Raw genomic sequence first — 27,329 nt, forward strand, 5'->3', positions numbered from 1 at the left:
ACGAGGATTGCTAAGACCCTGAAAAATGAGCTGCAGCACATGGTGGCTAAGACCATACCGCGGTTTAACAGGAGAGGTTCCACTCGGAACAGGCTTCGCCATGGTCGACCAAAGAAGTTGAGTGAACATGCTCAGCATCATATCCAGAGGTTGTCTTTGGGAAATAGACATATGAGTGCTACCAGCATTACTGCAGAGGTTGAAGGGGTGGGGGGTCAGCCTGTCAGTGCTCAGACCATACGCCGCACACTGCATCAAATTGGTCTGCATGGCTGTCGTCCCAGAAGGAAGCCTCTTTTAAAGATAATGCACAAAAAAGCCCACAAAGAGTTTGCTGAAGACAAGCAGACTACGGACATGGATTACTGGAACCATGTCCTGTGGTCTGATGAGACCAAGATAAACTTATTTGGTTCAAATGGCATCAAGCGTGTGTGGCGGCAACCAGGTGAGGAGTACAAAGACAAGTGTGTCTTTCCTGCAGTCAAGCATGGTGGTGGGAGTGTCATGGTCTGTGGCTGCATGAGTGCTGCTGGCACTGGGGAGCTACAGTTCATTGAGGGAACCATGAATACCAACATCTACTGAGACATACTGAAGCAGACCATGATCCTCTCCCTACGGAGACTGGGCCGCAGGGCAGTATTCCAACATGTTAACAACCCCAAACACACCTCCAGGACGACCACTGCCTTGCTAAAGAAGCTGAGAGTAAAGGTGAAGGACTGACCAAGTATGTCTCCAGACCTAAACCCTATTGAGCATTTGTGGAGGTGGAGGAGCGCAAGGTCTCTATATCCACCAGCTCCGTGATGTTGTCATGGAGGAGTGGAAGAGGACTCCAGTGGCAACCTGTGAAGCTCTGGTGAACTCCATGCTCAAGAAGGTTAAGGCAGTGCTGGAAAATAATAATGGCCACACAAAATATTGGACAGAGTATATTTCCCAATCCCCATTAAATTAGTGGGAACGATGCCCGGCGTGTGTGTAGATGCGACTCAGTGTACATCTTGGGGAAAACTCCTCCAATTTGGGCGGGGGGGGGGGGGTTCGAGGGAAAGCAAAGACAGATTTTGGTGGTAGGGCACTCAATTCTCAGAAGGACGGAGAGGGCAATCTGGGGTCCATATATAGAGATAGCCAGTGTGGAACAGATTTTAGTGGGTAGTATTGGGGGCCTTAGTGGTAGATTGACTAAAGCACCTAAACCCGTGGTAAGTATAGTTACCAGTCCTATTTGCAACCTCAGAATGCCCAATAAGGTGATAGTATGCATCCGGACAAAACTACAAGGCTTGTTCACTAATGCCAGGAATCTGGTAGACAAGATGGGAGAACTAGAACTTTTGTGGGAATTTCGGAGACTTTCCATTTAAGGTTATTCCCTATATTGCAGAAATAAAAAAAATATGAAAAAAAAGGGGGAAGGTTGGGAACTTTAGATGAGGTGTGCATGGTGGAAGCAATCAAATTCACATAGGTGTAAACATTTGTATGTTTATTGATAACCAATGATCAACATGGCATAAAACAGCATTGCATGCATTGAACATAAGAAATATTAATGTACAAGACAGACAGTATATGTGACATTATGGCATAAACAAATAGTTATACATCACGATCCTCCATATAGCAGGGCAAACCATAACATAAAATGGAATCTCAAAGAGGGTAAAACCATCTAAAATGTATCGATATATGTAGGATGCATCAAGGTGGGCTCAACGCATTTCATGGACTTCTATCCACTCATCAGGAGCCAAATGCATCCTTGTTCTAAAAAGCAATATAGATACCAATATAATTAGGTTTGAATACCAATATGGGGAAGGGAAAAATAAATTGAAAGTGAACGGCCATGCCAGAGATATACTCACATGTAGCCACAAATTTTGACCTTGCGATACCACAAGCAAGGGGTCGGCCAATTGAGCCTGGCCTGGGAGCTGAGAAGGGGACCCAACCAGAAGTCTGCACACACGCCATTCCCCATGGATGAATGGTACTTCTAGGATATATGAAGTAAAAATGGTATGTGTCTTTAACAATATAAATCAATGGGATAAACCCAGAGATAAAAAATATAGGGCCCATAGCCATGGTGAAGGCATACATGCCATGGGTTTACCTTGGTGAACCAAATGCCATGCTGTCACATATACTGTCTGTCTTGTACATTAGCTGCTTGCCGACCGCTCCACAAACTGAAGAATGACACAACTGCGCAAATGAACAGTATATATACGTCCCCTTTAAATTGCCGCCTTGTGGTCGCGAGCTCTGTGACGTGTCCGCCGGTGTCCCGTGATCGTGTCACGGAGCTGAAGAACGGGGAGATGTTAGTGTAAACTCATATGCGCTACGCCGCCGTAACTTAGTCAGGCGAGTAGTGTATTCAGAAAGAACTTGCGCCCGAAGTTACGGCAGCGTAGCGTATATGGTCCGGCTTAAGCCCGCGTAATTCAAATGATCCAGGCAGTGGGCATGTTGTATTGAAAGCCGTGGCCCCATGCAAATGAATAGGCGATCGAACAGCGCATGCCCACATGCTCAGAGTCATGTCGCAAATACTCCCCAAGATACGTCGGCTCAACGTAACCTACGCCCATCCCCATTCACGTACGAATTACGCAAAGACGTAAAATACGACGCTGTTGCGACGTTTTCGACGTCCATACCTAACATGACTTACCCCTGCTTTATGAGGGGTAAAGTTACGCCGGTCGAACGCCTTACGTAAACAACGTATTTTAATACGCCGGGCGCAAGTACGTTCGTGAATCGGCGTATCTAGCTCATTAGCATATTCGGGATATACAATGTAATATTGCCATAAAAGTGCACACACACACGGGTTGGATTTGATGGTCTTTTTTTAACCTTACCAACTATGTAACTACCGTATGTTCAGCACAGGATTGCGCAGGGGGTGTGCCTGGACACATCCCAATCACCTCGTGCGATGCAAATTCCCCTGCTGATATTTCACCAAAGCCTGCCAACAGGGGTCTTAAAAAAAATAAATGTAATAATAAAAGTAAACTACTGACACCATCCGCTGCCCTACTGACACTGTCTATGTTTTAATACATATGGGGTGCACACACTAATGCTGTTCAGTATATTCATACAATATGCTGCAAATAATCTCATGTTCTATTTCTCACAGTTCCTTTCCTAATTGGGTTGCACTTATAAGAACTCTGTATGTGTGTACTTTTTTTATTTTATTTATTTTTTATTAATTGTGCTTTATGTAAACTGTATAGATCACATTTTAATTTCCTTCCCCGTAGGAGCTTATCTTTTCTGTGTATAAATCCTTTCATTTGTCCTCTAACTCCAATCCCTGGAATATTGCTAAGCTGCTTCTAGGCATAAACGCCACGCTTTGGTTTCCAAGATTCTAAGTCAGCATCATGGCAATAATGTGTTTTACATGCATGCATTCTGTGAATAATTGACTTTCACGGCTAATTAAATACAGCTACTTTGATTTTCAGTCATGCTTTGATAGATTAGAAGGCTGGCCTTATTAACTGTCCCGGGATGTATCGTTATCACATGGATGCTGAAGTACAGATATTGTATGACAGTAAAGCTACATAGCAGCTTTTCCCCCTGTTTATTCATGCAGTTATTTAGCTTTGGATTCACAAACAAGACATTATCTTTTATGGCACCAGTTAAAACTTTGGGTTGACAAAATGCTGGCAGTTTCCAACTCTGCATCCCACTTTCTGTTTTCATATCCTGCTTGAAATTATTCTCGGAGGACATTTCCATCTGAACAGCTAAATGCGCAGTTGAAATAAATAAGTTTCATGGGGCAACAGATTTGTTAAGTATACTTAGCCACAGACAGGCAGAAGTGTGGTCGAGAACAAAAGCCTGTCCTTGACTGCTGTGCTGGTGAAGGTCCATATGGTCACCAACCAGCGGATGAGTCCAGTGTCTGCACATTGATTGTGTTGTATGCTTTTTACAAAGAAAAGGAATGTTTAACACTGGTTGCCAGAGATTTTTCCAAACTGAAAAAACAATGTAATTAATAGCCCACACCTCAGAGGTTTGGAACAGACCTAATCTTGCATGATCTTTGCAGAGAATGCGTAAACATACTGTAAGTCTTGCATGATCATTGCAGAGAATACGTAAACCTACTGTAGATCTTGCATGATCATTGCAGAGAATACGTAAACCTACTGTAGATCTTGCATGATCATTGCAGAGAATGCGTAAACCTACTATAGATCTTGCATGATCATTGCAGAGAATGCATAAACATACTGTAGATCTTGCATGATCATTGCAGAGAATACGTAAACATACTGTAAACCTTTCATGATCATTGCAGAGAATGTGTAAACCTAGTGTAGATCTTGCATGATCATTGCAGAGAATACGTAAACATACTGTAAACCTTGCATGATCATTGCAGAGAATGCGTAAACATACTGTAGATCTTGCATGATCATTGCAGAGAATACGTAAACCTACTGTAGCTCTTGCATGATAATTGCAGATAATACGTAAACATACTGTAAACCTTGCATGATCATTGCAGAGAATGCGTAAACATACTGTAAACCTTGCATGATCATTGCAGAGAATGCGTAAACATACTGTAAACCTTGCATGATCATTGCAGAGAATGCATAAACACACTGTAGATACATTTACAGTCTTTTTACTCCTGTGCTATCTGATTGCATAACATGAACAAAGAGGCTTCTCATAGCCAGAAATCCTGCCACTGCAAGCTTGTCAAGAGAAAAGTGGATCAGATCTTGTTAGACAGGATTTACACAAGTGCTGGATGCAGAAGTTACCAGTGCATGTGTTCTTGAGCATCACTACATTTTTCTTCCAACTGTTGTCCTGATGGAAGAACCTGCTAAAGAGAGCAAAGTAGTGAATTAATACCCATGGCTAAAACGTGCCCTGAACACTGTTTACAACTGCCCATCGACCGCTTACGATTGTACCAAACATTTCAGGTCATTGCATTAAATCAGCTCATCATTCAGGAGGCACAGTATGCAGAGATCAGTAGCTCCAGTCAAGGAAGGAAAATGCTGAAAGGTCCTTCTAATCTTTTAGGAACTATTCACACTTGTGTGCTTCCGAAACGAATAATAAAATCATATTACCACAAAGCGCTTGCTTTAAAGGGTTTGTAAAGAACATTTTTTTTTATCTTAATAGCTTTCTTTACCTTAATGCAGTGCTGTTTTCATGTCCTCATTGTTCGTTTTTGCTCTCAAGTTGCTGTAATTCTTCTCTGATCTCCACACTTCCTGGTTGTCTGTTTCCTGATAACCACAGTACCGGGAGCTTTCTCTCTGTGGTCACTAATCAAGGAGGTGTGATAACTGTGTGTCTAAAACCCCACAGCACCAATCAGTTTCGTTTTCCAAACCATCACTGCCCTGTATTGGCTCTGTATGCTCTGTACAGCAGAGAGGCAGGAAACATGCAAAAACGAAACTAGAAACTACAGGTACATTATATGATTGATTTTTATCTATTTTTAATCGTTTTTAAAAGGAATCAGTTAACTATTATGTCTCTATACCCTGTAAACAGTCATTTCAGCAATTTTTTTATTTTTTAACTCCTTTAAGTGCGGTTGTTGTACTACGGCAGAAAAACGCCTAGGTGTGAACTGAGCCTGAAGTGCGTTGTAGTAGGGAAGCCCATTTATTTACACAGGCTGCCTACCGCATCTAGCCTTGACATTCTTTTTTTTATTTTTTTTAAATCGCACCTCACCAAAACACATGGCATTTGATTTTACGTACATTCTTATATTGCACAAATGTGAACCTAGCCTAAGGGCTTGTTCACACTGTACAATACGCACAGATTTGACTTGCATAGGTACAGGTTTATATCTTTTTTTTTTTTTTTTTTTTTTTTTTTTTTGTGCACCTTGACATCAGTTGACCCTTTTTTTTTTTTTCATGTGTTTACCCTATATCTTGCGTCATTACTTCCTTTTCTCTTTTGTGCGTTACAGAAAAAAATAAGACATGCTGCAGATTTCCCCATAGTTCTGAACTGCACATCAGACCAGTATTTTAGAATAAACGGGAAGGTCCAGTGGTTGTATTTGTGCTGTGGTTTTTAGAGCAGAAAAACAAAGGTATCTAATCTGCACATAGTGTGAAAAAGCCCTCAGATGAAACACAACATAACACATTTTTTTTGACATATTGGCCTCTGTTTGGTCTTAAAGGGTCAGTAAGGCCCCGTACACACGAGAGGATCGATCCGCTGGAATTTATCCGCGGACCGGTTTCAGCGGATAGATCCGCTGGTGTGTACGATCCAGCGGATATTTATCCGCGGCTATTTTTCCGGGCAATGGATTTCCAGTGGATCAAAATTTCTTAGCATGCTAAGAAATCTATGCGCTGGAATCCAGTCCAGCGGATTGATCCGCTGGTCTGTACAGACTCAGCGGATCAATCCGTCCGATTCCCTCCCTCGCATGCGTCATAATGATTTGACGCATGCGTGGAAGTCCTTATATTACAGCGTCGCGCACGATGCCGCATCATCATCGCGGCGACGGCGCGACACGTCACCGCAGAGGGAATTCCGCGGGGATTTTGATCTGATGGTTAGTACAACCATCAGATCAAAATCCGCCAGAGGATTTATCCGCGGAAACGGTCCTCCGGACCGTTTCCGCGGATAAATCCTCTCGTGTTTACTACGCCTAAAGGAAATTTTATTTTATATATTTTTTAAATAACAAACATGTTATACTTACCTCCACTGTGCAGTTCGTTTTGCACACGGCTCCGAACCTGGTCTTCTGGGGTCCCTCGGCGGCTGTCTCGGCTCCTCCCCGCAACAACTCAACACAGATATGCGAGCGAGCTTGCATAGTGTGAAGCTGTTGCGGGCGGGCTTCCGTGATACAGCGGAGGCCATAGCCGCCGCTGTATCACTCTTCCCCCGCCCCCGGCGCGCCGCGTCATTGGATGTGATTGACAGCGGCACCAGCCAATGGCTGCGCTGCTTTCAATCCATCCACTGCAGCCAATCAACGGCCAGGCTTCGACTCGAGGAGGATGACGGGGGCGAGCGTGGGACTTTCGAATGGTCGGGTAAGTAAAACGGGGGCTCGGGGGGGGGCGACATTATCTGATGTTTTTTAGAATGCATTAAGGTGAAACTTTCTTTTACCTTTACCACCCCTTTGAAGGGGTGGTAATGGTTAGTTTTTTTATTTTCTAAATGGGTTCCTTTAAGCTAGTGCACTGTTGGTTCACTTACCCTTTTCCTTCGATTTTCCCTAGTCCTTCGATTTTTCCCTTGCATGCGTCTAACCGCAGCATGCAAACGGGGCAACACGGGCGTTTCTAAACGCCGGTTTCACCTTTTATTCGGCAGAGTTTGCACCAGCCCCCCGTGTACATGGAGCCTGACAAAATCAACAGGTATTTCTTCCCCTATTGAACAAATATGACAAAACACTTTCAATTACATATTTAGCAGACTAAAAGGGTACAAATAAGATAAAGTGTATATAAACTATCACAAAAAAATGTAAGTGACTATAGCAAACAAAAATAAAATCGGGCCTTTGTCCAGAGGAAACCTTTAGGTATCACCTTTTTGTTCTGTATCTTTTACTAGGAAATACATTTTTTTTTTTTTACGTTCCTTTTGCTCTAGGTGTCATATATCAGTCATTTGATGACTTTGCCTTGGTAATCCTGTTGTAGTTTCCTGGGAGGTGGTTTTCTTTATGCATGGCCTTGTGAAGTCTTTAATTGGCCTTGTCCTCTGCTGTATATTCTGAAATGTGATAGTGGTGGTGGTAATTTATTCTGCTTATTTCTATAGTGCTTATTTTTCCTAATTGTCAAATAATTATAATCCATTCTGTTTTTTTAACATTTTATTTTCAATATTGTCAAGTAGCATTGCGATATCTGCTTCAATATGTTCGCTTTTAACTGATGTTTCATCTACTGTAACTTTTGTTCATTAAATGATAGTTAAATGAAAAGATCCTTTTGAGTAGATATAGTTTAGTGCAAGAATTGACAGTTCTGTAATTTCAGACCAATTGAAAGAAAATCCAGACCCAAGGCCTGGCACCTGCATGTGTTGAGTCCAGATTGTTAACAAATAAAAAGTAAATAGAAACTGTATTATAAAGTAGTGTTTTTCTTTTTTTAGGGCTTCATCTGTCCCCTTTGTATGAAAGCCCATGCAACAGCTGAAGAACTTTTTAAACATTATGAAGCTTCTCATGAGCAAGGTAATGAAGGAGAGGCCAATTCTGCTTCAGAAAGGTATGTGCATTAAATTAGTCGTATTATATATATTTAACTGGGGTTTTTTTTTTTTTTTTATAATAATCTGAAATCTATAACAGAAGAGTGAAATGTATTTAAGAAATTGCTATCATTTATTTTCCAAAACTTTTGAGTAAATTGTTTATATAATTCATATTCTAAAAGGTAATGAGTTCAGGCCTACTTTTGGCAGAGATATGTTAATCTCTTCTTTTGGATTTGTCATAAGAGTTAATGCTGAGTTGGGACATGAGATGAAAGTCTAAAGGATCTCTAAAAGCTTTTGCTTTAGCTCAGCTTTCCTACAGAGCATTCTGGGAGCCCTTTGGGTGCCACTTTGGTAGACAGATTTCAGCTGCCACAGTGGAGAGCTTTTGCTTCCTGCTCTTTTAGACCCAATCGCTTTGATGACTAGCCTTACTGGCCACTTGGAGCCACAAGAGAGGGTGGGACCAGGCTCTTGACAATAGAATTTGCCTAAACCAAGGCCATCCTAGATTATAGCATTGGTAGACAACTTTGGCAATCCAGCTGCTTTGGGGCCTGCATGTCACATGGGGCACTGCATGATGCTTGAAGGTAGAAGCATGATGGGACTTGTAGTTTTGCCACATCTGCAGCACCAAAATTGCCTATCCCTGAATTATTGTATCGAAGGGTGTTCAATGGGAAAGCATAGTTAATGTGTAGGGTCCTAGATCTGCAACATTTAAACATCAGTATCATTATGCAAGTTCAATAAGCTTGATTGTTGTATGAACAAAACTAATTTAGGCTTCATTCATACGGCCATAAAATGTTACTACGCATGTTTTTTCTTTTTTATGAGGAAGGTAAAGTTACAGTAAATCTTGCGGATAGATGCATTTAAATGCATAAAAATGTGTATGCGTACATAACTTGCTTTTATGATACTTTGTTTCCTACTTGTCCTTCATGTCCTACTTGTCTGCTCTGTGCAATGGTTTTGCACAGAGCAACCCGATTCTCCTCTTTTTGAGTCAACCGCCAGCGCTCCTAGCCCCTCTCTCCTGCCAAGTGCCCCCAGAGCCAGCAGCTTAATATGGAGACACCCAAGCAGGCTCGCTCCCTAGCCACTTTTCTGCGTGTCCATTCACACACAGAGCTGCGGCTCAGCCTTGCCCTCTCTCTCTCTCCTGAACCTGCCAATGTCTCTTACTGCTTTCTTGGTCATTGAGGAGGGAGCGTCCCCGGAGAGCCGAGACTCTCATGCACACCGGTGGATCGATTAGGGTGGCTGCTGCACACAGATGTTTTTTTAACTTTAATGCATTGAATACATGTAAAGCTCATGTACTTGGACACAGATTTTTTGGAATCTTTGTTACGAATCTGAAACCTTTTTTTTTTTTTTTCAAACCGTGTGAATGAGGCCTATGATGGTAGATCCAATGTGGGCTGAAGTCAGCCTAACAATTTCTCTGTCTTCATATTCTGTCATCTTTTTCACTAGATCTGTGTTCACTCTTGGTTGACAATGCCATGAACAGTCAATGCAGTCCTTTTCAATTCTTTTTCCTTGGTCACCCCTCTGTGTGCTATAGCGGATGTGGAGAGCTGGATACGCATGTTCATATTTGGTGGAATTGCCTGATCGTGCAGCTGTTTTGGGCTGAAATATTCAGGATGGTTTCAACATTACTTAAGCAAACTCTCAAACCTGATCCAGCTATCGCTCTCCTAAACCAGTTTGCTTTTGACCTAACTAGGGCCCAGATGAAACTGTTAACAGCAACTTATGAATGCCTCTAAACAAACAATAGCAAGGGCCTGGAAGACCTCAGCACTTTGTGTACTCAAAACCAAAAATCGAATGAAGCTATAATTCATAGAAAAATTTAGGCCACTATACTAGAAAATATCCCTAATCACCAGAAGCTCTGGCAACCTTGGGTGGGCCACTTTCTTCCGCCTGGGTTTGCTTCCTCTGTCCTCAAGCCATAACGCTCGAGGCCTAGTCAGGATTGTTGATTGTGACCGTGGCCTGGCTCGAGCGACTAACCTCCCATTTCTTTCTCTTCGCTTACCTTTCCCTTTTTCTTTTTTTCCCCTTTCATCTTCTGCCCACTTTTTTTGTTATTTTTTCTTTTTATAAGTTCTAGGGGTTTTCCCCTCTGTCTACAGGTGATACTCGAAAAATTTGAATATCGTGCAAAAGTTCATTTATTTCACCAATGCAACTTAAAAGGTGAAACTAAATATGAGATAGACTCATTACATGCAACGCAAGATAGTTCAAGCCGTGATTTGTCATCATTGTGATGATTATAGCTTACAGCTCATGAAAACCCCAAATCCTCAATCTCAGAAAATTAGAATATTACATGCAATCAATAAAACAAGGATTGTACATAGAACAATATTGGACCTCTGAAAAATATAAGCATGCATATGTACTCAGTACTTAGTTTGGGCCCTTTTTGCAGCAATTACTTCCTCAATGCGGCTTGGTATGGAAGCTATCAGCCTGTGGCACTACTGAGGTGTTATGGAAGACCAGGATGCTTCAATAGCGGCCTTCAGCTCTTCTGCATTGTTCGGTCTCATGTCTCTCATCTTTCTCTTGGCAATGTCCCATAGATTCCCTATGGGGTTCAGGTCAGGTTAGTTTGCTGGCCAATCAAGCACAGTAATCCCACGGTCATTGAACCAGGTTTTGGTGCTTTTGGCAGTGTGGGCAGGTGGCAAGTCCTGCTGGAAAATGAAGTCAGCATCCCCATAGAGCTCGTCTGCCGAAGGAAGCATGAAGTGCTCCAAAATCTCCTGGTAGACTGCTGCGTTGACCCTGGACTTAATAAAGCACAGTGGACCAACACCAGCAGATGACATGGCTCCCAAAATTAACACAGACTGTGGAAACTTCACACTGGACTTTAAGCATCTTGCAGTGTGTGCCTCTCCATTCTTCCTCCATACTCTGGGTCTTTGGTTTCCAAATGAGATGCAAAATTTGCTCTCATCAGAAAAGAGGACTTTAGACCACTGAGCAACAGACCAGGTCATTTTTTTCTTTAGCCCAGGTAAGACGCTTCTGACTTAGTTTGTTGTTCAGGAGTGGCTTGACAAGAGGAATACGACCTTTGAAGCCCATGTTCAGGATCCGTCTGTGTGTGGTGGCTCTTGATGCTCTGACTCCAGCCTCAGTCCACTTCTTGTGAAAGTCCCCAACACTTTTGAATGGCCTTTTCCTGACAATCCTCTCCAGGCTGCGGTCATCCCTACTGCTTGTGCACCTTTTTTCTTCCACACTTTTCCCTTCCACATAATTTTCTATTAATATGCTTTCATACAGCACTTTGGGAACATCCAACTTCTTTTGCAATTACCTTTTTGAGGCTTTCCCTCCTTATGGAGGGTTGTCAATGATGATTTTCTGCACAACTGTCAGGTCAGCAATCTTTCCCATGACTATAATTCCTACTAAACCAAACTGAGAGACTATTTAAGGGCTCAGGAACCCTTTGCAGGTGTTATGGCTTAATTAACTGATTAGAGTGGGACACTTTGAGCCTAGAATATTGCACCTTTTCACAATATTCTAATTTTCTGAGATTGTGGATTTGGGGTTTTCATGAGCTGTAAGCCATAATCATCACAATTATGACAAATCACGGCTTTAACTATCTTGCTTTGCATGTAATGAGTCTATCTCGTATATTAGTTTCACCTTTTAAGTTGCATTAGTGAAATAAATGAACTTTTGCACGATATTCTAATTTTTCGAGTATCACCTGTATGTTGTGCTTCACATACTGGATCACCTGATGGCATTGTAGTTCCATCCACATGGACTTATGTTATGTGTGTTCTCGGATAATCTGAGCCTCCGTTCCCATTATATTTAAAACCATTTGTTCTAAAGCAACACAGCATTGTTTTGTTAGCATTGTTTTTTTTTTTTTGCTTTCATCATTTTAGCTGTGATGTTATTTGTGAACTTTGTATACTTTTTGTTTTAGGTACTCACTGCATTTCCTTCAATAAAAATATTGAACGAGAATACATTTTTACTATTTTAGTGCATCATAATGGCATTAGACATGCATAGTAGCAGTTTGCAGTCTTTGTACCTCTAACCCTAAATTTAGGAATCTTGGTGCTTGAAAGAAAATTGTGCATGACAAGTGTAGTGCTTAGTTTTTGCCAATGTTGGGCAATTCTTAGTTCTGTAATATTGTCCTTTTGTTTTTTTGTTTTTTTAATGAAATAATCTGATACTTATGTTTAGCAGTTCTGCATGCTGAATTGTTTTTAGTTCCACGTTTCAGGCCTCTACATGTAGTGACACAACACTTTAGTGGATTAATGATAGCCGCAGACCTTCGAAAGAACTTAGACTAGCTCATTGTTAAAGAGCTGTTTTTAATTGTACCTACAGGTAAGCCTATAATAAGACTTACTTGTAGGTACTGTAAATATCTCCTAAACTTGCACTGTTTAGGAGATATTTACTATATACATCGGCGTATGCGCTCTGGAGAAATGACTGTCCGTGCCGTTTCTTCAGGGGCCTGTGCTGTGACCAGCAGCTTCCATGCAAACGCGTGGGAGTGGCTTCATCGCGGCTCCGCTTAATCACTGCGCTGGAGCCCGCAAACCCGAAAAACACAGGGAAAAATGTCAGCCGGCCCAGTGGGGTGCGGGCGCCGCTGCAGGGGCTTCATTCTAAGGTATTTCATATTGAGCTAGTATGCGATGCATACTAGCTCATTATGCCTTTTGTCTTACAGGTTTATTTTTTTCTTTATCGTACATCACGGGACACAGAGCAGCATAGCCATTACACATGGGTTATATAGTGTACCTTCAGGTGATGGACACTGGCACTCTCCGACAGGAAGTTCCCTCCCTATATAACCCCCACCCATAGTGGGAGTACCTCAGTTTTTTCGCCAGTGTCTTAGGTGTTGGTGCACGTTGAAGAGCTCTGCCTATAGTTGTCCTTGGGACCCGGGCAAGCCTACCGGATCCGTCCAAGGTGCTTCATAGCCAAAGTGGACGGTACCCGGGCCCCAAGTCGTGGAGGGGTTCTGCCTATAATGCCTCTCTTTGGGAGGGCTGGACTCTGGGTTCCAGGACTGGTTTTTAACCTAGCAATCCTGATGCCAGCAGTGCTATATAGGTCCAGGTGTGTGGTGTTCCTAAATTGGACCCCGGTCCCTGAAGGTCTATGACCATACCCACGGAGATGGGGGAAGATTGGGGCCTTTGGCAATACCCTGCGGCGTGGAGAAGGTAAGCGAGGGCCCACGGAACTTGGTTTGTCAGTGGGCCCTCCACAGGGGATTCGGGGGCAGCCTATTTTATGCCTCTGTGCATGGGCAATATATATATCACCACAAAGTCTGTTTGCACTGGATGGTTTTCTCCCCCATGTGATTTTTCCCCTGGCTGGTCTAGAGGCTTGCTGCGCTGCCATAGAGGGAAGGGTCCTGGAAAAAGTAAGCTGGACTTACCTCCCAGAGATGGGAGTCTTCCCTGGGTGCCTGTCTCTCCCCATAGCTCCGTCAGCGTCCACGCTGTCTCCCTGAGACTTCCTGGTTCCTCCAGCGGCGTCAGACGTGCGCGCGCGCGTGCGCGCGCACATTGTAAATAACTTTGGTGACGCAGCGTAGGGGGGCGGGTTGAGCGCAGGGCGGTCCTTCTGAAGCCTATATTAGGCTCTCAGTCAGTCACGATCGCCGTGGGACACGGAGCTGCAGCCTGAGCTGCGTATGGTTTGTTATACCAGGTTTTTTTTGGGGGAGAGTGACACCCGGTGGCCAATTTGGAGTACGCACCCTAATAAGAGCTTGGCTCTTAAGTAGTGATTCTAAAAGCCGGTGTACTTGCAGCAGCCTAAGCTAGTGTAAACCCAGGCGTCTGGACCAGCAATTTAAGGGGGTAATACCTGGCTCATAGTGGTCCTATGAGTGACAAGCCCTTGGGGCATTGTATTACTTTTCCTCTTAGGTTTGGGAAACAAGGATTTGTAATATTACCCTAACCTATTACTATTTCTATTTTAGTAACCAACGCCTCTCTTGTTAGGGGGCGTGTATTTACTCCGACTTAATAGTCAGTAGTATTATAGCGGAGTACCTTGGGTTTGTATCATGGCTCCTAAGGGCGCAGGAGGCTCCAAAAATGCCAAGGGCCCAAAGAAACAGAAGGGTTCCCCATCGGGCTCTGAGGATCTCGGCCAATCGTCGGCTGTGCCTTCCTCCCCAGATAAACTGGAGGTTGCTGCCCTAGATGTGCCACCAGGGGTGTTGGATGCTGCGGCTGGCCCCATTCAACCAACTCCTACCTTTGTTACGGAGGAGATGTTAGCCACCACCTTGAGTGGTTTTGAGCGGAGAATGGCTGCTTTGATTTCAGCCTCATTACCTGGGAAGAAGCGGGCTAGGTCCCCATCCCCTAGGGTTGAGTCTCCAGATGAAGAGATCCTTTCCGCAGAGGAATTAGATTTCTCAACGGAGCAAGGGGAAGACCACTTGGAACAGGGTTCTGAGGAGTCCACTATAGAGGAGCCGTTTTCAGCTTCCCAAGCAGAGAGGTTATGGATCCAGTCCCTAGCGGACATGGTACGGACGGAGTTTAAATTACCCCTGCCTGAACCTCAGGCTGCCGTATCCTCTCTAGGTTCCCTAAGGGCACCTCAATCCAATGCAGTGTTTCCGGTCCATCCCTTACTGAGGGACCTAATTTTTCAGGACTGGGTCAAACCAGATAGGATTTTTCTTCCTCCTAAAAGGTTCTCAGTGCTGTATCCTTTGGAAGAAAGTTTTTCTAAGAAATGGGTTGTCCCTACAGTGGACGCAGCCATTTCATGTGTGAACAAAGCCTTAACTTGTCCAGTAGACAATATTCATATGTTCAAGGACCCTGTCGATAAGAGACTTGAAACGTTGTTAAAGGCTTCCTTTGCCACTGCAGGTGCAGTAGTTCAACCAGCTGTGGCTGCCATAGGAGTATGCCAGGCATTGAAGGAACAGACCAAACAGGTCTTAAGGGACCTTCCGGCAGAACAAGCTCAGGACCTAGCTGACTTGCCCAGAGCTTTATGTTTTGCCGTTGACGCCATTAAGGATTCCATCCAGCAAGCTTCTCGTTTATCCTTATTTCTGGTTCATATGAGGAGGCTTCTCTGGTTAAAAAACTGGTCTGCAGAAACCCCCTGCAAGAAACTCTTAACGGGTTTTTCCTTCCAGGGTGAAAGATTGTTTGGAGATGATCTAGACAAATATATTCAGAAGATCTCCAGTGGCAAAAGCACTCTTTTGCCTGTTAAGAAGAGGTTTCGGGGACCTGCCTTTAAACGTCCAACCTCTCCAGTCTCAGGACCGTCACCCTCTAGGCAGTATCGACGGCCTGCTGGCCGTTCGCCTGCTAACAGGTCGCAAGGGCAAGCTTCAGGCAACAAGAAGCCATGGTTTCGTAAACCAATTAAAGCTGCCCCTAAAGCGAATTTGTGAAGGAACGCCCCCACTCTCTCGGGTGGGGGGAAGACTCCGCTTCTTCTCGGAGCTTTGGAAGGCCAGAATCTCCGACCAATGGGTTCTGTCCTCAGTGGCCCAGGGGTACAAGCTGGAGTTTTGGGGGTTTCCCCCTCCCCACTTCCAGGAGTCAAGGCTCCCAAGCGATCCTCAAAAAGGAGTCTCGCTTCTAGCGGCCCTAGACCGCCTCTTAAATCAAGGGGTGATCATGGAGGTACCAGCCCTGGAGCGCGGACAAGGATTTTATTCAAATCTATTTGTAGTCCCGAAGCCCAACGGCGATGTAAGACCAATACTGGATCTAAAAGCCCTAAACCGCTTCCTAAAGATTCGCTCTTTCCGAATGGAATCTGTTCGTTCGGTAGTGGCCGCCCTACAAGGGAAAGAATTCCTCGCATCTATCGATATCAAGGATGCATACCTGCACGTCCCGATCTTTCCCGGGCATTTCAAGTTTCTCCGATTTGCCCTGGGACATCGGCATTTTCAGTTCGTGGCCTTGCCCTTCGGGCTAGCCACGGCCCCTCGGGTTTTCACAAAAATTCTGGCCCCAGTTCTGGCCAACCTAAGATCTCAGGGGATCCTGGTTATGGCTTATTTAGACGATCTTATAGTGATCGATCTCTCAGAGGCCAGTCTGAGGCAAGCAGTAGGCCTAGTGGTAACCTACCTGGAATCTCTGGGTTGGATCCTAAATCAGGACAAATCGGCCTTACAGCCCACAAGAAGATTGGAATATCTTGGGCTGATTCTAGATACTGTGCATCAGAAAATCTTTCTTCCCCAGTCCAGGGTGGATTCTATAAGGGAGCTAATTCAAGTAATTCTAAGCAGCGCAAGGCCGACCGTTCGTCTGTGTATGCGCCTATTGGGCAAGTTGGTGGCGACCTTCGAAGCGGTGCCCTACGCCCAAATCCACTCTCGAAAACTACAGAGAGCAATTCTCGCAGCCTGGGACAAGAGGGTCCAGGCCCTGGATCTTCCCATATCTCTATCCCATGCAGCACGTCAGAGTCTGTGCTGGTGGTTAGCCCCGCACAACCTTCTAAGGGGAAGATCGTTCAGTCCAGTCTCATGGAGAATTGTTACCACAGACGCGAGTCTATCGGGTTGGGGTGCAGTCCTGGAAGGATTGACCCAGCAGGGGAAGTGGTCAAAAAGAGAGTCGACTCTATCCATAAATGTCCTAGAGATACGAGCAGCCCGGTTGGCTCTAGTAGCATGGACGGATGTATTACAGGACTCCCCAGTAAGGATACAGTCCGACAACGCCACTGCCGTGGCTTATATAAACCACCAGGGCGGCACCAGAAGTCTGGCAGCCCAGAGAGAGGTGGACCGGATCTTTTCTTGGGCAGAGACCCATATTCCATGCATTTCAGCAGTGTTTATCCCCGGAGTGGACAATTGGCAGGCGGATTTTCTCAGCCGCCAACAAATGTCCCCGGGAGAATGGTCTCTCCATCCCGAAGTGTTTCAGGACATCTGCCAGAGATGGGGAACTCCGGAGGTGGATGTCATGGCCTCCAGGTTCAATACGAAACTAATCAAATTTGTATCCCGGACAAGGGATCCATTGGCCTGCGGGACGGACGCCCTGGTATGTCCTTGGCAACAGTTTGCGCTGATTTACGCCTTCCCTCCGTTACGGATGCTACCCCGTCTTCTTCACAGAATCCAGGTGGAGCGCAAACCAACGATTCTGTTAGCCACCACCTTGAGTGGTTTTGAGCGGAGAATGGCTGCTTTGATTTCAGCCTCATTACCTGGGAAGAAGCGGGCTAGGTCCCCATCCCCTAGGGTTGAGTCTCCAGATGAAGAGATCCTTTCCGCAGAGGAATTAGATTTCTCAACGGAGCAAGGGGAAGACCACTTGGAACAGGGTTCTGAGGAGTCCACTATAGAGGAGCCGTTTTCAGCTTCCCAAGCAGAGAGGTTATGGATCCAGTCCCTAGCGGACATGGTACGGACGGAGTTTAAATTACCCCTGCCTGAACCTCAGGCTGCCGTATCCTCTCTAGGTTCCCTAAGGGCACCTCAATCCAATGCAGTGTTTCCGGTCCATCCCTTACTGAGGGACCTAATTTTTCAGGACTGGGTCAAACCAGATAGGATTTTTCTTCCTCCTAAAAGGTTCTCAGTGCTGTATCCTTTGGAAGAAAGTTTTTCTAAGAAATGGGTTGTCCCTACAGTGGACGCAGCCATTTCATGTGTGAACAAAGCCTTAACTTGTCCAGTAGACAATATTCATATGTTCAAGGACCCTGTCGATAAGAGACTTGAAACGTTGTTAAAGGCTTCCTTTGCCACTGCAGGTGCAGTAGTTCAACCAGCTGTGGCTGCCATAGGAGTATGCCAGGCATTGAAGGAACAGACCAAACAGGTCTTAAGGGACCTTCCGGCAGAACAAGCTCAGGACCTAGCTGACTTGCCCAGAGCTTTATGTTTTGCCGTTGACGCCATTAAGGATTCCATCCAGCAAGCTTCTCGTTTATCCTTATTTCTGGTTCATATGAGGAGGCTTCTCTGGTTAAAAAACTGGTCTGCAGAAACCCCCTGCAAGAAACTCTTAACGGGTTTTTCCTTCCAGGGTGAAAGATTGTTTGGAGATGATCTAGACAAATATATTCAGAAGATCTCCAGTGGCAAAAGCACTCTTTTGCCTGTTAAGAAGAGGTTTCGGGGACCTGCCTTTAAACGTCCAACCTCTCCAGTCTCAGGACCGTCACCCTCTAGGCAGTATCGACGGCCTGCTGGCCGTTCGCCTGCTAACAGGTCGCAAGGGCAAGCTTCAGGCAACAAGAAGCCATGGTTTCGTAAACCAATTAAAGCTGCCCCTAAAGCGAATTTGTGAAGGAACGCCCCCACTCTCTCGGGTGGGGGGAAGACTCCGCTTCTTCTCGGAGCTTTGGAAGGCCAGAATCTCCGACCAATGGGTTCTGTCCTCAGTGGCCCAGGGGTACAAGCTGGAGTTTTGGGGGTTTCCCCCTCCCCACTTCCAGGAGTCAAGGCTCCCAAGCGATCCTCAAAAAGGAGTCTCGCTTCTAGCGGCCCTAGACCGCCTCTTAAATCAAGGGGTGATCATGGAGGTACCAGCCCTGGAGCGCGGACAAGGATTTTATTCAAATCTATTTGTAGTCCCGAAGCCCAACGGCGATGTAAGACCAATACTGGATCTAAAAGCCCTAAACCGCTTCCTAAAGATTCGCTCTTTCCGAATGGAATCTGTTCGTTCGGTAGTGGCCGCCCTACAAGGGAAAGAATTCCTCGCATCTATCGATATCAAGGATGCATACCTGCACGTCCCGATCTTTCCCGGGCATTTCAAGTTTCTCCGATTTGCCCTGGGACATCGGCATTTTCAGTTCGTGGCCTTGCCCTTCGGGCTAGCCACGGCCCCTCGGGTTTTCACAAAAATTCTGGCCCCAGTTCTGGCCAACCTAAGATCTCAGGGGATCCTGGTTATGGCTTATTTAGACGATCTTATAGTGATCGATCTCTCAGAGGCCAGTCTGAGGCAAGCAGTAGGCCTAGTGGTAACCTACCTGGAATCTCTGGGTTGGATCCTAAATCAGGACAAATCGGCCTTACAGCCCACAAGAAGATTGGAATATCTTGGGCTGATTCTAGATACTGTGCATCAGAAAATCTTTCTTCCCCAGTCCAGGGTGGATTCTATAAGGGAGCTAATTCAAGTAATTCTAAGCAGCGCAAGGCCGACCGTTCGTCTGTGTATGCGCCTATTGGGCAAGTTGGTGGCGACCTTCGAAGCGGTGCCCTACGCCCAAATCCACTCTCGAAAACTACAGAGAGCAATTCTCGCAGCCTGGGACAAGAGGGTCCAGGCCCTGGATCTTCCCATATCTCTATCCCATGCAGCACGTCAGAGTCTGTGCTGGTGGTTAGCCCCGCACAACCTTCTAAGGGGAAGATCGTTCAGTCCAGTCTCATGGAGAATTGTTACCACAGACGCGAGTCTATCGGGTTGGGGTGCAGTCCTGGAAGGATTGACCCAGCAGGGGAAGTGGTCAAAAAGAGAGTCGACTCTATCCATAAATGTCCTAGAGATACGAGCAGCCCGGTTGGCTCTAGTAGCATGGACGGATGTATTACAGGACTCCCCAGTAAGGATACAGTCCGACAACGCCACTGCCGTGGCTTATATAAACCACCAGGGCGGCACCAGAAGTCTGGCAGCCCAGAGAGAGGTGGACCGGATCTTTTCTTGGGCAGAGACCCATATTCCATGCATTTCAGCAGTGTTTATCCCCGGAGTGGACAATTGGCAGGCGGATTTTCTCAGCCGCCAACAAATGTCCCCGGGAGAATGGTCTCTCCATCCCGAAGTGTTTCAGGACATCTGCCAGAGATGGGGAACTCTGGAGGTGGATGTCATGGCCTCCAGGTTCAATACGAAACTAATCAAATTTGTATCCCGGACAAGGGATCCATTGGCCTGCGGGACGGACGCCCTGGTATGTCCTTGGCAACAGTTTGCGCTGATTTACGCCTTCCCTCCGTTACGGATGCTACCCCGTCTTCTTCACAGAATCCAGGTGGAGCGCAAACCAACGATTCTGGTAGCCCCGGCTTGGCCCTGGAGGCCTTGGTACTCCTTAATAATAAGGATGGCAATAGAGGAACCGTGGGTCCTCCCGTTGCGGCCGGACCTCCTCTCACAAGGGCCATTCTTCCATCCTGCCTTACCAGCCTTAAATTTGACGGCCTGGCGGCTGAATCCCTAATTCTTAAAAACAGGGGCCTTTCTGGCCAGGTTATTTCCACCCTAGTTAATGCTAGAAAGCCAGTCTCTAGACTTATATACTATAGGGTGTGGAAAGCCTACATTGCATGGTGTGAGGCTAGGAAGTGGCTTCCCCGCAAGTATGTCATCGGGAGAATCTTGGATTTCCTACAGTTAGGAGTAGAGAAGGGTCTAGCTGTTAGCACAATCAAGGGGCAGGTTTCTGCCTTATCAGTCTTTTTCCAAAGACCCTTGGCCTCTCACTCTCTAATAAAGTCGTTCTTACAAGGGGTTATTCGGATTAATCCTCCGGTGAAGGCTCCCCTGTATCCTTGGGATTTAAATTTGGTTCTATCGGCCTTACAATTCCAGCCTTTTGAACCCTTATCTGAGATCCCGCTGGTCTTGTTAACTAGAAAATTGTTTTTTTTGGTGGCTATGTCTTCCGCCAGGAGGGTGTCGGAACTGGCAGCCTTGTCGTGTAAGGCACCCTATTTAGTACTACATAAGGACAGGGTCGTTCTTCGGCCACATCCGTCCTTTCTTCCGAAAGTAGTATCTAGTTTTCATCTAAATCAGGACTTGATTCTTCCGTCATTTTTTCCTAAACCTTCTTCAAAGAAGGAGAGATTGCTACATTCCTTAGATGTGGTCAGGGCTGTTAGGATTTATTTGAAGGCCACAGCCCAGGTTCGCAAGACTGACGTCTTGTTTATTCTGCCAGAAGGACCCAAGAAGGGTCAGGCAGCGTCTAAAGCCACCATTTCCAAATGGATTAGACAGTTGATTATTCAGGCCTATGGCCTAAAAGGGAAAAACCCGCCTTTGTCGGTTAAGGCTCACTCCACTAGAGCTGTGAGCGCCTCTTGGGCAGCGTATCACCAGGTCTCTATGGCTCAAGTCTGCAGGGCAGCGACCTGGTCATCTGTTCATACGTTTGCTAAATTTTATCAAATGGACGTTAGGAGGAACGCTGATTCAGCCTTCGGGCAGGCGGTTCTACAGGCCGCAGTATAAGGTCCTCTTGTCCTTTGGCACCCGCTGTTTTTTTGCTTTACCTGGATGCTCTCCCTCCCCTCATTTAGCATTGCTTGGGGACATCCCATGTGTAATGGCTATGCTGCTCTGTGTCCCGTGATGTACGATAAAGAAAAAGGGATTTTTAATAACAGCTTACCTGTAAAATCCTTTTCTTGTAGTACATCACGGGACACAGAGCTCCCACCCCTCTTATGGGGAATCTTTGGGAGACACATTGCTTGCTACAAAACTGAGGTACTCCCACTATGGGTGGGGGTTATATAGGGAGGGAACTTCCTGTCGGAGAGTGCCAGTGTCCATCACCTGAAGGTACACTATATAACCCATGTGTAATGGCTATGCTGCTCTGTGTCCCGTGATGTACTACAAGAAAAGGATTTTACAGGTAAGCTGTTATTAAAAATCCCTTTTTTTTTTTTTACAACCGCTTTAAAGAAAAAAACTATTTGTCTGACTCTGTGAAATAAGTACCCCAGGAATGGACCAGTTAGGCAGATCTAGAGGTTCAGTACCCGTGACAAACATATTGATCTTACAAAAGGTGGCACACAAGGACTGCATAGATGCTTGCCTTACAGGGTCATCCTAGTAGTTGTATATTCAAGCGTGTATTCGTTGGACTTTAAAGCATGTCACAAATGATGGACAGCAGATTTGATTCTAAAATTAAGTCTATAGCTATTTAATTATGACAATTATTATAGTGTTTTTAGAATCCTTAGATGCTGCAAGGACTGTAATGTCACTGCCCTGGACTTCTAGTTAAAGTGATACTAGATGTTTTATTTTGCATGGTTTAGCTAGATATTTATTTTTTATTACACAAATGGTGAATAAATGTGAAAAGATACAACTAGACCTTCTTCTTGAAAAATCTCTACATATGGATCTTGGTACTCCTAAAACAGCACAAGACATTTGCTTAGTGTTTGTATACAAGGCCAATGTTTTTTTTCTTCTGTATTTATTCTTTTTATTTTTTTTCATAGGGAAGAAGTATTGCTTCTTCGACAGGAGATCAAGGATTTGCAAGCATCACTTAAGGTAGTAATATAATCTACTAAGGCTTTCGATGAAAGAACATTATTTTACCAATCTGGTTCAGAGTTTTTCATAATTTTTCTTCCCAAGAACAAAAATGTTATGTACTGCAGCTTACCAGTCTTTAGATGTTGTGGCTGCATTCATTTTCCTTTCAGCATTCTAAGAACATTTCCAACAAGTACAGAAGCATGTAAGTAGGAACAGTGTATACCTGCTCTGCTTTAGCAGTTCACAGGAATCAAGGAAACGCTGCTACTCTATATACAGGCTCCTTTTCATTTTTCCTCATGGAATACTGTAATGCAAAGACTCACGTGCAGTAATGAGATCCAATGTTTATTAAAGCGTTATTAAAACCAATATAGCTAGGCTCTGTCGCATCTAAAGGAGCCGGAGGATGCATTGCTGCTACACTATGTCACATCTAAAAGAAGCCCTGGGGGTGTGCTGTTTCTAGGCTTTTACACATATAATGGAGCCCTGGGGGTACATGGTTTCTATGCTCTGTCCAAAGCTAGGAGCTATGCATCAGACCGGAGAAGTGGAAAGACACCGGGATCTGAGCTCAAAGCCTGGTGGATTGTCCGGCCCTTCTGCAGTCACCATTACCTCAAAGAGAAGAAGGTAGCTCTCTTTAACAGTCGGCAACAATCCCAGAGTGAGTGGTCAGTCTCATTCCCGACCACCATTACTTTAGAGAGAGGACAGCAGCCATCTTTTAACAGTCAGCAATATGTCAGAGAAATTATCAGATTTTACCCACTGCCACCATAACCTCAGGGAGAGCACAGCAGCCATCTTTAACAGTCAACAAAGATTTCAGTTACACCTGCAGTCACCATTACCTCAGAGTGAGGATGGCAGCCATCTTTAAAAGAGAAGTATGGCTATTAAAAAAAATATATATAACATACATACTCACCTAGATGGCTTCAGCACTTATCCAATGCTGAAGCTGTCCCCCACCACTTCTAATACCCAGAACTGATCAAAGACCGCTGAGTGTAGAGAGCTAGTGGCTTTCTACAAAAGGGTCCTAATGCACTCAAGATTATCATAGTGAATTTAAGCTATTTTTAAGTCTTCTCTATTACTGTAAACTTTAGGCTTTGTTGGCCTTTTGAATGCAACTGAATGTACCGCAGTGTTTGTAATATAGAACTGTGTAGGATGCTATCGAAAAAAAAAAGAAAATGCACACAAACACGAAATGCTGTCACACTAACCTAGTACAAGTATGTAGACACAGAGAACCTGACTTCACAGGGCAGTGACTTAGAAAATTTTGAAGCAAGAGACAAGCCAGCATTCTCTGCATTCTGAGAAGGTCTGTGAAAGCGCATATATTTCTGTCAATAGAGACTTCATTTAAGAAATCCACAGATGACTTGTTTGGAAATTCAGCCATTGTAGTGTTAGCTGTTTTTTAAAGGTGGGGAGATTCACACCCTGGGACTCCTACTGGGTGTTTTGGCTGCTGTAACAACAATACTAAAGGACTCTGGTATTTTAAATAAAATTACATTGTTATGCTGTGAAAATTAGGAATGCACCAGTACCCAAGTACGGGTACCGATCCTTTTTTTCCTTTAGTACTCACCGATACCATTTACCGATACCTACCGCAACTGTTTTGTTTACACTTCAGCTGTCAGCAATGGTACAAAGCATTGAAAAGTTATTTACAAACTAAACGTATTTATTGCGTTTTTTTTAATATGAAACTTGTAAATATATGTGATAGGTGTAAAAATATTAATGAACAAATAAAATAAAACACGTTTACATTATTAATAGTTAATAAAATAGAAGCAAACAAATAAATCTAATAAAAATAACAATTAAATGGAAAATTAGAATAAGGAGTTAGGGCTCATGAGAGTAATTTTTTTTTTTTTTAAACTTGATGGGTTACTTTAAACTGATTTCATCTTCAGATTTATCCCCTTGATCTGTAGATGAAGAAACAGAAAGATACAAAAAGAAACAATGTTTCTTTTTACCTTTCTGTTTTTTTTTTACTTTAAAAAGCTTTTATTAAACAAAAACAAGAATAAAAAAGTGAACAGGGTATACATACATTATGTGATTGTAGTCAATATCAAGCGGTATCGTACAGAATAATTTACTGTGTCAATTCCTTGTGGGATAAAACAAAAGAAAAGAAAAGGGAGAAGGAAAAAAATAAAAGAGCAGGCAACAGCAACGTTTACAATCAAGAGACCGGAAGCAAAAGCATACTATTATGGGTCAGCTACCCTTCCATCCAATCGCCCCCCTCCCCGGGGCTCCCGTCCTAGTGCATGGGTGCGGCTGAAGCAGCCTCCCCTACGTGCAAGTTGCAGGTGCTTTGAGCCACCTATCCCATATCTTTTCATATTTAGACGGGCACCCCCTATGCAGATAGACCAGTTTTTTTTTTAATGGCAAAACATTATTAACTTCCGCCAGCCATTGGGAAAACACTGGAGGGTCCGGTCTCATCCAGACTCGAGCAATAACCTTCTGGGCCACAAAAAGTGTCTCATGCAAAAATATTGTACGAAATTTATTCATTTCCGCATCCGGAAAGATGCCAAGCAGGCATGGCTTTGGCTGCAGAGTTATGGGGGATCCCATTTTGTCATGTAAGAATTTCACGACTTGTTCCCAAAATGCTTGAATTTTAATGCACTGCCACAGCAAGTGGAAAAAAGTGCCCTGAGTCCGGCCACACATCGGGCAGGTTGCTGGATAGTCCCTCCTGTATCTAGATATCCTGAGTGGCGTGAGGTAGGCCCTATTTACTATAAAGGTTTGTGTGAGGCGGTCCGACAATTTGGGGGATACAAGTTTACATGCATCTAGAGCATCGCTCCACTCGTCATCTTCCAAGGGACCCACCTCCTCCTCCCACCTGGGTTTCAAGGCATAGGCCGATATGGTCGCACCCGGGAGTGTAAGCATAGTGTGGAATTGAGATATCAACTTTTTGGGGTCTGGGTATTTAATTGCTGCCATCAGGGGGTTATCAGCCAGCTGTAAGTCGTCTTGAGGGAACTGGGCACGGAATGCGTGCCGCAACTGTGCATACTGAAGAAACATATGGTCCGGTAAATTAAATTCGGCTTGCAGTGCACGGAAAGATTTTAGTTTTCCCCCCCCTGGTGACATGGGAGGTGTAGTATATCCCCCTGGAGCTCCAAGCCCCGTGTCCTGGATGCGGTCCAGTTCGGGCAGGGCTGCATTGTGCCACAGGGAGGTGTAGCCATGCAGGGACGTAATGTGAAGTCTGTTTGAGGCCACACTCCACACCCTCCTATAGTGGCACAGCAAAGTACGGCGGTCCCCGGGAAGGTCCCGCCCCACCCGCTATCACCACCAAGGGATCCTCCGTCGACTGGGCCCATGCTGGACACAGGAGGCGGAGGAACCTAATCCTGTCCACCTTGTCTATATGGAATATTTGTGACAGTTGTGCAGCCAGATAGTATGCGTTAAGGTCGGGGAGTGCCAGTCCGGCTAGGTCAGTCGGGTTCTTGAGTTTATGTCAGGGGAGTTTGTCCCTTGCGGTAATAAATGGTATAAGGAGAGCCTCTAATGACTTGAAGCATCTGAGCACAAAGTACACCGGGGAATGCCACACCATGTACAAGATTTTAGGTAGCAGAATCATTTTAACTAAATTTATGCGGGCTGTAACTCCCAAGCCTGGGTCCTCTGTTTCAGCATATCGTACAATGGCGTGACATTCAGTGGCACATAATCTGCCGGGTCTCTGGTGGTCCGTATGCCCAAATATTTGATCTCAGCGACTCTCTGCAGCGGGAGGAGGGCCCTGTCCCGGGAGGGTGGGTAGCTATTGAGTGGGAGTATCTGGGACTTATCCCAATTGATTCGGAGACCCGAGAAAGTGCCGAATCGCTCTATCAGGGCAAGGGCCAATGAAAGGGAGTCGCAAGAATCGTCCAGGTACAAGAGGGTATCGTCTGCGTATGTGCTTATCTTCTCCTCCACTCCCCCCCTCTGTAGTCCCGTTATACCAGGGTGTGTGCGAATGGCTATCGCGAGTGGCTCCGCCGCCAACGCATTTACCTTTCTGTTTTAGCTGCTGATAATTGTTGTTAGTGATCAACATTGCCTGGCAGTTTTTTTTTTTACAGCTCCAATTGCCAGGACTTACTTTAAACTTCACTTTTCAATAGGGGAACCCCACTGACAGCTGAATCAATGATTGGTTGTTAAGGATGCAGCGGCCCTGCTGCTTAACAATCGATAATTTACGTATTTTTTTCCCCTTTTTTCATTATTATTAGTATGTGCAACGATACCAGTTTCGGTATCGGCAAAACCCTTGTGACAATGATAAAAAATTATCAAATAACACTTTGTCTAATATCCATGCAGTGCAGCCACTCTCCTTACTTAGTGTGGAAATCACCAGGTCACAGATATTTGACACAAGGACAAATCCAATTTACATGCTAGGCTCTGTTCACATCTAGGTGTTGCTATTTTTCTGGCATTTTTGTACAGGCGTTTTTGAAGCTGAAATCTCACCAATGTAAAAGCAGTAAAACGCCTGTAATCTGCCAAAAAAGAAGCTCATGTACTTTTTTGAGCGACTGGCATTTTGCTTTAGGCAACAGAATGCTCAGATGTGAACAGGGGCTATTGAAATGAATGGATACAAATACT

The 27,329-nt window shown here is 44.7% G+C and overlaps 1 protein-coding gene across 3 annotated transcripts in view; it reads left to right on the plus strand.

The window, feature by feature from the left end:
- Positions 1–27,329, plus strand: part of EEA1 (early endosome antigen 1) — a 160,229-nt gene that overhangs the window by 40,701 nt on the left and 92,199 nt on the right. For 2 of the 3 annotated variants that reach the window (XM_040344133.1, XM_040344134.1), the window contains 2 exons: positions 8,206–8,321; positions 22,598–22,652. In XM_040344133.1, the coding sequence (XP_040200067.1) occupies positions 8,206–8,321; positions 22,598–22,652 (171 nt within the window). Of the gene's footprint in view, positions 1–8,205; positions 8,322–22,597; positions 22,653–27,329 lie in introns of those variants that run through there. The other variant, XM_040344135.1, reaches the window with a different exon arrangement.

The sequence above is a fragment of the Rana temporaria genome, chromosome 3 (assembly GCF_905171775.1).
Source record: "Rana temporaria chromosome 3, aRanTem1.1, whole genome shotgun sequence".
NCBI classification, from domain to species: domain Eukaryota; kingdom Metazoa; phylum Chordata; class Amphibia; order Anura; family Ranidae; genus Rana; species Rana temporaria.